Below are 12,009 nucleotides of genomic sequence, written 5' to 3'. Positions count from 1 at the left end.
CTTTATCCTTCTGGGATGCATTATTTTCAGCCTTAATGGTATCTCCAAGATCCATTGAATCAAGATGGATTTCAGCATCTAGTATCCATGATAAATAATTGTTTCCAGATATATCAAGAGCATTGAATTCAAGATGAGAGAGCTTCGACATAATGAAAAATTGTTACCTGAGTCTTCCTAAAAATTTGATCAGAGTCTCGTGCTGATAACGTGTTGTGAAATAAAAGATATATATATAATAAAGATGTATAAATAGAAGACTCTATTATTAATATAATTAGCTCAATAATTATTATATATATAATAATATTATATGTTGTATAGTATATATATATACAAAGATAAGAAAAAGTATTAAAAATAAAGAGAGAGAATTGCATTTATTTATCGTTACTATCTCAATATAATAAAGATGATTAACATTGCTATTAATATTATATGTAAAGAGTAATAGAAAATAGAATTTAAAATGCTTATAAAATAAAATAAGAGAAAGAATTGTAGTAGAAATATAAGGAGAATAGTATTTGATTGTAGCATAAAGAAGAAATAGATTTCTTATTACTTGCTTCTGTGTAAGAAAGAAAGAGAGAGAATAGTATTTTATTTTTATTGTTGTGTACAGATGGATGCAATGCATCCCCTATTTATACACATAAAATATCACCCTTTTTCAACCCTTATTAAATACATTCTCTCTTGAGAATGTGAGCTTCACATGGAGAAATGGGCATCCACGTCCCATGCTTATCACAACAAGAAGAACTACTCTTTTATTATTATTGTCTCAATCAACTTTTTCCCATACATACATAAAGAAATGGACGGCTATTATTATTACTACTTCGATTCATACTTCAATATCAACCTTATTAGCTAGCTTCCTCATTCTTTACCTTTTTCTATACCTTTCTTTTTTTTCATATTCTAATATTGAAAATAAAAATATATTACTTATATAGAATACATTAAGATTTTTAACATATAAATATAAAATTACTAAAAAATATAATCATAAAAAAATATAAATATTGGATTATACCAAAAAAAAAAAACATTGGAGGCTTGAACTAAAAAAACACCTCTAAAAAGAATGCTAAATTCGTCAAAGTTCATTCGTTAGATCCGAGAGCATGCCTATGAAATAAATATACCAAATTTCTTTTTTTATTTACCTTTATTATTTTATGCAGTAATTTTTTTAGTTTAATTTTAGTATAGGAATGGTATAATTTTTGTTTAATTATATTTATTATTTTGAACGACTGTTTAAGTGATCAATGTAAGATAATTAATTTTACATATTATATAATTAAATATAAGTATAAAATTATTTTGTATTGATAATATTTTAAAATTAAATTTAATTTTTATGCATAAAAACCCAAAAAACAAGGTGAGATTTTGGGGGAAAAAAGTTTGAAATTTAAGTTTGTTGTAATTATTGTGAAAGATTTTTGTCGTAAAACATAGTGTTAATGTGAAAGAGGAGGGAAATGATGTCATATAAAATACACAGCAACATGGGTTTTACGATGAAAAAAATCTACAACAATGATGTACAACAACTTAGACTACTTGATCATCATGTTCATCATATATATATATACTTAACTAAATTATTTAATTCATGCAGTAATAGCTAGTATTGTAATTCATATATATGTATATAATTATTATTTGTTCTTAAATTAGAAAATGAAATTACTATAATTAACTAATAATTTATTTTTTATTTTAAATATATAGACTCTAATTGAGGGCTAAATATGTTAGTCTAGTAAACATAATTTTTAAATCGAATATTGAAAAAAAAAAATATTTTAAATTTTTTTATTATTGAAAATTCTTTGGTTAGTTTGTATAGGTAGTTATTCAAGATTTTATTTTCTAATGTATTGAGTGTGATTTTATTTTGATATTTTTTGTTATGTCATTAATTAATAATTTCTTTCTCAATCTTAAAAGCATTATACTTATAAAAGAAAACCTGTATATTAATATATGATTATGAAAAAAAATATTTATATACTATTAAAGTTAGAATGTGCGTGATAATTCTTTAAATCAATTAATAATAGAAATATACATGATTATATTATTAGGAGAAATATAATATTCTAATTTATTATTAGTTACACGAAATTTAAATTATATAAATTATACTACAATAATATATAATTATTTATTATTAAATTAGAGAATAAAATTATTATATCATTAATTAATATTTTTTCTTTAACTTTAAAACATTATAATTAAATACATATACTTAAATTAATAAGGGATAAATATATTAATCTCTTAAACAGAATTTTCAAATTGAAATTTGATAATAAAATAAAATTTTTTATTTTTTTTGGTTAAAAATCTCGTAATTAATTTATTTTAGAAAATTAGTTTGAGATTTTATTTTCTGATATATTGGTATAATTTTATTTTGATTTCTTTCTTTTATTTTCTTATACCTATAACAGCTGTTCTAGCTAGGAGTGTACAATTATTATAAAAAAAAATATTTTTAAATTTTTTTATACAAAATGATTAAATAGAATAACTTTTCATTATCACTATAAACAAAGAATATATGATAACACAATCATTGAATTACAAGTATATTAGTTGAATTGTTACAATTAAAATATATATATATATATATATATATATATATATATATATATATATATATATATATATATGTTATCCGTATAACTAAATGTACAATTAATATATGATAATAAAATAAATAATATTCTAATTTAATATCAATTAAACTTGATAATTAGGTTTATGATTGTAATGAATGGATGCAAAAAGATCAGAATTAATTAAAAATCATTTGTATTCACTATTTTCACAATTTTTATGACACTTTTAAATTATTAGTATTGAACAATTAAACTCTTTAATCAATTGAAACCTAAGAATTTGGACCATATAATAAATGTAATTATAAACTCTTAAATAAAATTATTCATTTGAATTTTGAGAGTAAGAAAATGTTTGAAATAATACTAAACATATATTAATATATTATATAAATTAAGAACATGTATATCAATATATTAGTGTGTGAACGGTAAGATTTATATATGATTAAGGTAACGATTCGTTTATTAATATTTTAAATCAATTAATCGAAGTAGAGTATATGATTATATTATTAAAAGAAAGACAATATTTTAATTTATTACAATCATACATAATTTTTTTATATTAAATAATCAAATTATTATTGTATCATGAATTGGGTAATGTTTGAGGTGACGTATTTAGAAGATAATTATTCTAACGAGATAAAGTTTTGTAATGCATCTAAGACATATAGTTCACAATTTTTTATAAATATATTAATGTCTTGATATATTTTTTATTTTTATAATTAGAGAATTATTTGTTATTATATTTAATAATATATCATTAATTTTTAGCTACTACTCAAAACAATATTATTATTATTTTCTATGAGTTTTTTTATTTTATACTATAAATAATAAAAAATATAAAATTATTTTACATAAATTAAATATGTTCATGACAAATTTTTTAAAAAATATATTTTAAACATAAATACAAAAAAATAAAAATATTTCATACATCGCACAGATGCATATACATTAATTACAATAAAAGATATGCTACCTTCAGCCAAAGACACAATGGATAACTTCATTAAGTGGCGGCTATTGAGAATCCATGCACTAATGTTTTTCTTTATGGGAAATAAGGTCAAAAATTATATAGTAAGACAACTTGGTTTCTTACTTCAAATACTCGTGGCCATTGATAGAAAATATCAATTCTGTATGAAAAAGTTTGAACATGTTTAAACCTGTGTATATTTGAATTTATGTAACATTTCATAGTCGTTCTTATCTTATTTGACTCTCACCCCTATATATATAGCTACTGTTCGTGGTTGAAAAATATATATGCCATTGTGTGAAACATTTTAATTTCTAAGTGAGTAGTAATAATGTCGATTGTTGCTAGAAATATTTTCTTATTTTTGTTAATTGTACTACCATTAACTACCCACGGAAAAACAACTGTGGTGATCACAAATTCTTTAGCTGGCAATTTAGATCTCACTGTTCATTGCAAATCCAAAAACGATGATCTTGGAGAACACCTTCTCCATCCAAAACAAAGCTATAGCTTTAGTTTTCAATCTATTGTTGTTAGGGGCTCTACATTATTTTTTTGCACTTTCAGTTGGCAGGGAGCTTGTCATCGGTTTGATATATTCGATCAAGATAGAGATTTTGGATGTGACGGCAGGACTTGCAATAGGGATATTAAGCAAGATGGACCATGCTTGCCAGAACAGAAAACCCCTTGCTTACCATGGAAGTCAAATTGTTAGTGTTTGATCTTTTATATCATATTGTATATGCAGTACATGGTAAAATATATACTGTATAAGTATGGAATGAAATCCATACATGGTATACTAATATATATTACTGTACAAATGGAATAAAATCCATATATTATATGTATGGAACTAATAATATGTATAGTGAAATAAAAATACATTAATAAATAAATAAATAATGTTGTTCTTGATATTTCTTATTAATTATTTTGGTAGAGATTTATTATATATATCGTGAAAAATTTGAAATATTACTTTATTATAAAAAGTTCAAGTTAAAAATTTTGTTTAATAGACTAACATAATGGATTTTCTTTTTCAAAATCATATATTAACTATATATGTTCCTTCAATAAATACAATGCTTTTAATAAAAATATAATTAATGATATGATAAAGATTAGCAAAACAAAATCATATCCAAAATACCAAAAACAAAATCTTAAAGTAACAAAATAAAATAAACTAGTAATAGAATTTTCAACAATGAAAAAAATTGAAATATTATTTTATTCTCAATATTCAATCTAATTTTTTTTAATAAGCTAACATATTTATCCCTTAATTTGAATATACACATTCAATTATAGTGCTATTAAAATTAGAAAATGAATCATTAATAATGATATAGTAATTTGATTTTTTAATTTAAGAATAAATAATTATGTATAATTATAATATAATTTAAATTAATAATACATTAAAATATTATCTTTTTCGTAATAATATAATCATATAGGTTGTTACTATTAATATATTTAAAACATTAATACACAGGCTTAAACTTTAATAATAAAATGATACTATATGTATAAGTATTTTATAACCAAGTTTAATTAAGTTGGAGCAAGTCTAGTAAGAAAAAAAAAATTTCGGAGATACGTTACACATACGTATCATTTCTTCTATTCTACGCTTTCTGCAGCATACAGGGACGGACCCAGGTTGAAATCTAAGGGAGCATTTGCCCCATTAAAATTTTGCAAAGCAAATGATTATATATGAATATAAATGTTTGTCTTCATTTTTATATTGTTTTTGTCCCATAATAAATTATAATATTCTTTTAGTTTCATGTTAAAAAAATTGTTTTATTAAACTTAACATGTTTATCTTGTTAAATTTAATTTAGTATCAAAATTCTAAATAAATAACTAAATCAACTCAATAAAAAAATAATAAATAGTGATAATATATTTTTTGAAATTAAGTAATTAAATAATTACTAAATTAAAGTTTAGTTTTTTAAATATAAGTGAAATTATTAGTGTTTTTCTTTCAAAAATTAGTTGAAATAAAAAATTTATTAATTATATTTTTATTTTAAATTATATGGTATTTTTTATTTTAACTTTTTAAAATTATATAATATTTTTATTTTAATTCGTAAATAATTTTGCTTGTAATAGATTTTTAGTTAAAAACGTTTTTAATACCATAAATATTATAACAAATGGAGATGCGTAAAATTTTTCATCTAATATTATATCAAAATTAAATTAAAAAATATATAACAAATTTAATTATTTTAAAAAGAAAGAAAAAATTATAAATTATGTTTCAATTATTTTATATAAACATACTTTTCATATACAGATTTAATTTGTCTAGTATTTATATATGATTCTAGTTTCAAATTATAAATACTAGTGTATCATTAGGTGTTAATGTATTAATTGATTATTAATTCAGTCTTTTATTATTAAATGTGTATAAAAAAAATAGTTAGGATAATAAGTTATTTATAATTTAATTAAAATATTTTAAGTGTATGTTTTAGAAATAAAAAATATTTTTTTTATAAATTACATATAATGAATAGTATTTTAAGAATGAAAGTGTTCACTAACTCTTTTAAATTTTTATATTTTCATATACTTAATAATATTTAACAAATTTTATTTTAGTATATATATTTTTACCCCCACTCCTAAAATTTTCTGGATCCGTCGCTGGCAGCACACAAATTTTTGTTGAAAAATATAAAAACTTATTGATATATCACAATAATTTTTTATGTATAGCACACAAAGTTTTGTACATAACACAAACTTATCGATATAATGTAACACGAATTTTCGCAATTAGGTCCCTATACTTTTTTCTTTCAATTGGTCCTTACATTGCTTTTGATTTTATAATTAAGTAATTGTCAGTATAAAAAATATTAAAATTAATGAAATATTTGACCATATATTTTTTTACCACATATATTACTAATATAATAAACTCATAAATAGTAAATAAAATTTAAAAATTAAATATTATATATCTAAATTAAATAAATTTAACTAATAAAGTTGGTTCAAATTCCTTTAAAAATAAACTAATTAAATCCTAATATTATAATTAAATTATTTAAATAATATTTATGGTATTTAATTCTAAACCTTAGATGCATATTTATTAGAATTATTTTCATAATAACAACTAATAAAAATAATTTGATCAGATTGAATATGTAAAATTCGTACAAGAATATTCAACCATTTTTCAGCAAAATGAAGTTTGCGGCCTCTATTGGGTTGAATTCTTATATCTATATAATTAATAAGGACAAAAACATTGAGTTAGAACATTCCTTATATAATTAAAAGAATAAAAGTAAGGTTAGATTTAATAAAAGAATGATAAATTCAAATATAAAACAAAAAAAAATTGATTCTAAAACTTATACTCATGAACGGTATATGAAATTCTATAAAATACTTGAAGAGATATATGAAAGAATCTTTGTAATTATTAAAAAGATATGATATAAACTATTATGATTATTAATAAATTTTATCATAATTAATTATTAAATAAATACTGTAACACCCTAATTTTTAACATCTCATAATCGTACTAAAAGTTTGAGTACTACTTATTTCTATTTCTTTAATTATATACTATATTTATTTAATATTGAGCATTCGCTGTAACACCCTAACTACCAAAGCTCAAGCTTCCGACTGCATGACTCTGATAGTTTGGACATTACAACGACACTTATACTATTTAATACTAAAAATATGAGCCTGTTTAAAACTTTTTACCGCAATATCGCTCCCAATATACTTTATTCGATAACGTGCATCCATAAATACCATACAACTTACAAAACTCATAAAAGAGTACATCCATATATATATATATATATATATATATATATATATATATATATATATATATATATATATATATGTATTACAAGCATTACCCAATACAATTCCTATCTCTCTTACAGAATACATCAAGATAAAGGCGATGGTACAATAAATAATCTAAAGCAATACAGAGCATTTTAACAACAACTAAATAAACTCTTCGAGACTTCAGCGCCCATATCCTGAAAGGGAAAAAATGTAGGGGGTGAGAACATCATCCTCTAAAGGGTTCTCAGTAGAGGATTTTTGGGAATTACTGTAATAGGATACATGAAGATAAACCGTACCAGTGATTAATAACCGTCTTATGCCTCTTTTCAAAAACAACGGTTTACAATAAAAGTAAAGTTGGAAATCTTTTCTAAAAGAGGAACTGTTCAGTTCTTAAAACTCAAAAGCCTTTCAAAAAGGTTTATCTATGCTGAACCAAAATAGCCTTTCATATTTCTCCAAACCAGAAACACAACCGAAACTAACCATCGGTCCATCTCATTTCAACGACGGCCCTAGGTCCAAACAATCCAACAGAGTTTCAGTCGCAAACACAAGTAGGAAGGTTCAAACACAAACAAACAGTTACAGCAAGTAGAACAATTAGCAGTTAATCACATAGGCAAACCAAGTACAATATGCATACCCAAACAATGTCACATAGATGCATATGATGCATTCCTGTTCCTAGTGGCTGATAATATCATCTGTCGGTTATCAAGCCAACTCGACGTGTCCGGTAGCTAACCCGGGCACAGTCTCTCTGTTGCGCGTTAATATCATTAGAGGAAATATGTGCCCTGTCACCATTAGAGGGTATATGCGCTCTGTCACCATTAGAGGGTATCTGCACCCTGTCGCCATTAGAGGGTATCGGTGCCCTGTCACCCTTACAACCAGAGAGAAAACACAAGCATACTCACATACAACATTCATCTCAGCCATCCGGCTTAAATTCACAATTCATTCAGTAGCATACATGCATTCCTTCTTAGCCATGGATCAATATCCATCTCAACCATCCGGCTTAAATTCATAATTCATAGTCAGTCATACGGCTCATAACTCATTTGGCAATCAGCCATAAATCAATATCATACACAGCCATTCCGGCTCATAACAAAATAGCACTTGCACTAGTCAACATCATCAAATTCATCAAATCGGCATTTAAGCCATAAATCACTTCTTCTTAACTCATTTCACTTTGAAATCAAATTTCAACTCTTTTCAGCTTTGGCTTTAAAGATCTCATTTCTCAAATCATCTCAGGCTCATAAGCCAAATTTACTCAAAGTGAGTTCCCCTTTTTAAAATAAAGTCACTCTCGGCATCCTCTTTCCAAAACTTCTAAAACCATGGCAAGTTAAGGATTTATTTTAAAACATTCAAAATCATCCATCCAATAACGGGATTTTATAACAAAAATTCTTCGGTAGAGTCCCAAGTCTTTAGGGGAGAGTAACATAACCCATTTTGTCAAATTCATTTAAAATCATTAAATCTTTGGCTTTTTGATTTGAGAAACAAAATAAGATCTAAGCCAAACCGAGTCATGTAATCAATTACTCCTTTCAAAGCCATTTCCTTTACTTAAATAAAACCGGCTTCTATTCCACGATTAAATCTGAAGCATTTCAAACTACTAAGAGAATCATTTTTGTTGTGTTAAACTAGAGTTCAAAAGATACTCTGAAGCTTAGTTAAAACGTCAGAATAATAAGGTTCACCAATCGAAATCCAAATTCTTTTAAAATCACGAAAACTCTTCTAAGGGGCAATCTTTATGTTTAATAGAGAAAAACATAAACCCATTTTACCTTTTAAAATAGCCTCAAGCAAAATTCTCTTTCGAATGACTTGCACCCAAAGACATACTATTTTTATCTTGGAAAATAAGGAGAATCATAATTCTCTTTTCAATAATTCTTTCAAAGCGTAGCTTCATCGCTTTCATAATGTTCTAAGTAAAAATAATAAAAGAAGCCCTGAATTCACAATCCTCCAGGTAAATAGGAAAGACATTAAACTCATAATTTTCCCATATAACATTTCAAATAAAGACTCGGATTTTATAGAAATTTCGGCAGCATCTCTTCTAAAACTTGGACTTTACCACCCGGTTCGGGTCCCCTCTAAACCGTTCCACAATCCTTTTCAACAGCTCAAAACCAAAAATCAATTCAAAAGCAAGCTAAATCCAACAATCATCTCATTTTCATATCTCAATGAAACCATTTCAAAATCAAATCAATATCAACATATTTAACTCATTTCCAAAGCTTTAAAAAAACGATTCGGTAACAAATCATTTATCAAAACCAAATCAATTAAAGCAAAACGGCTGAATTTCAAAGAGTATTCTATCTTTCACATTATCAAGAAAGTCAACTCAGCTTAAATCAATCCCCAATGGATTAACTCAAATTTCAAATCTTTAAAGAATCAACTTCAAACATTCTATTTCACAAAGTCGCACAACAAATTCAGCCAAACAAATATTCATAATCTTTTGAGACAATCAAATAATACATAAGCCCGATACAATCACCAAATACACATTTTCTCACATTAGTATCCATATGTAATAATTCCAATATAAAATATAGTTTTCGGAAAGCGCCCCTACCTCAAAACGCAAATCTATAACCCAAACGTCTCACGGAGTCCTTTCCGCCTCAATCCGAAATGACGGCAACCAACAACTCGGCTCCACTTGCTTCCTCCACAATCTCAACAACTCTAATCACAACATTCAACAACCGAAACTCAAACTTATAGCAATTAACGCCACAAACCTCAGCGTATGATAACAGAACAGTAACTAAAGGACTTTCAAATCGAAAATGCTTACCGAACCGAAGGAGGAACGGCTGAACCGACACAGCGGCAATCTCCAAACTGGCTCGGCGGTAGCCCGGCAGCCACCTCAAGCGGCAGCGGTGACGAATTCCAATCACGACGACTGAAACCAATAGGCAGTGACCATAGTATCCTCGGAATTCAAAAAAGACAGAAGCTAATGATAAGACCCTTACCGACAGGATTTTCCGGCGACGACAAAAGTAGCCAGAAGCTCCGGCAGTGGTTCCGGTGGCCTCAGAACTCCGGTGACAGTATTAGAAGCGCCAGCCAAGCACCGCGGAGCAGCAGGTCGGTAGTGACAGAGGCAGACGGAAGTGACGGGAACCATCTCAGCCTCGGACCTCTCCCCTTCTTCACGCACGCCGGTCTCCTCTCTCCTGGAAGAACCCCTTTGACGGTGACGTCGGAACGGCGGTGGCAGCTCAGTAGCAGTGGCGCGAACAGCAACGCGGATGGCTCGCCCCCTCCCTTGCGCCATACCACCTCTGTCTCTCTCTCAAACCCAATGTCGTTCTCCCTTCCTCCGTTGAGCTCGGCGACAATGGACCCACGGTGGCTCAGGATGGCAGAGTCGCGACTGGGCAGAGATGAAAGGCACGGCTTCAACGGCGGCGCTCCTCGCGTGCGGCAGAGCGCGACGGCAATGGGGCCTCATCTCCCTCCTTCGCGTCACTCTCTCTTCTCCATGGCACAGTGGCGGTGATGGTTTGACAGGCGTCACAGGAAGCTTCGGCGGTGGCGACGTGGCGGTGCGACGGCGAGCTCCCTCCTCCTCTCCTCCGCCGCGACTCAGTCCCCCCTTTCCCTCTCTGCTTCGTTCTTCTGGCTCGGTCCCCCTTTTCTTTCCATTTTCATTCTTTTTCCTTTGATTTAGGAATCGGGTGGGTGTGCTTAGGATATGGCTACGCAGCAAAGATAGTGAAGAAGGGGTTTGGAGGCTGCACAGCACTGAAGGGAGAATGGAGGGAGGGTATGCCAAAATTAAGGTAAGGGTCAATTCGGTAATTTTAACAAAATTAGGGTAATAGGATTAGTTTGTAATTTCAAATAAAAGTTGGGATAATATAGTAATTAGAAATAATTTTAATCCAACAAAATTAATGTATAAAAATATTATTTGCTCATCAATTTTACAAATTATTTTTAATAAAATCTCCCAACCAAATAATTAAAAATAATATACTTAATTTCTTCATTTTTCAAAATAGCAGTATTAATATTTAAAATATTAATTACTTAGTCCAACTCATGCAAAACCCCTGTTATTTCATAACTGCCAACTTTATAATCTGAATATAGAAAATAATCCAATAATTATAAAATTGGATAATAATCTCAATTCATTTCAAATCCAATAAATCAAGACTTACTCTAATTTTCTTTAATAAAGAAATTTCTGAAATTAAGATTATAAATAACTATATGCTTTTAGACTTGATCATATTAAGACTTTTCAAAAGTTCTGGGTCTTACATTCACAAATACGAACTGAAACTCTTACTAATATATATAGCATTATATACATAGAATTATTTCAAGATTTTCAAAATACGAGTCCTATCCCTCAAAAAAACTAAAAGAATAAACGACGAGGGAAAAATAAAATCTAACAACTCAACTTGTAAA

At 27.3% G+C, this 12,009-nt stretch overlaps 1 protein-coding gene across 2 annotated transcripts; it reads right to left on the bottom strand.

The window, feature by feature from the left end:
• Window positions 1-7,425: 7,425 nt before the first annotated feature.
• LOC112797341 (uncharacterized) lies at window positions 7,426-11,366 on the bottom strand. 2 transcript variants are annotated; one of them, XR_011881400.1, is made up of 5 exons: window positions 10,557-11,366; window positions 10,373-10,483; window positions 10,148-10,260; window positions 8,165-8,407; window positions 7,553-7,709 (listed from the first exon to the last, which is right to left on the bottom strand). XR_011881400.1 is itself a non-coding variant. In XM_025840223.3 (4 exons), exons 1-3 carry the CDS (start codon window positions 10,859-10,861, stop codon window positions 10,197-10,199), a joined length of 480 nt encoding a protein of 159 aa, XP_025696008.1. In that variant the 5' UTR covers window positions 10,862-11,366; the 3' UTR covers window positions 7,426-7,709; window positions 10,148-10,196. The 2 variants fall into 2 exon arrangements, 1 of the variants encoding a protein (XP_025696008.1); XM_025840223.3 differs by lacking the exon at window positions 8,165-8,407 and having other exon boundaries at window positions 7,426-7,709.
• Window positions 11,367-12,009: the final 643 nt, after the last annotated feature.

This window comes from Arachis hypogaea, chromosome 4, assembly GCF_003086295.3.
Source record: "Arachis hypogaea cultivar Tifrunner chromosome 4, arahy.Tifrunner.gnm2.J5K5, whole genome shotgun sequence".
Lineage (NCBI taxonomy): Eukaryota > Viridiplantae > Streptophyta > Magnoliopsida > Fabales > Fabaceae > Arachis > Arachis hypogaea.
Note: the sequence above shows the minus strand (reverse complement) of the source record. Positions and strands in the feature narration are given on the sequence as shown.

Coding starts and splice junctions, on each gene's coding strand:
- LOC112797341 (XM_025840223.3), bottom strand. CDS start 10,861: ATGGCGCAAGGGAGGGGGCGAGCCATCCGCGTTGCTGTTCGCGCCACT. Junction 10,484..10,556: donor GTCGCCGGAAAATCCTGTCG/GTAAGGGTCTTA, acceptor TATTGGTTTCAG/TCGTCGTGATTGGAATTCGT. Junction 10,261..10,372: donor GCCGTTCCTCCTTCGGTTCG/GTAAGCATTTTC, acceptor TGTTGTGATTAG/AGTTGTTGAGATTGTGGAGG.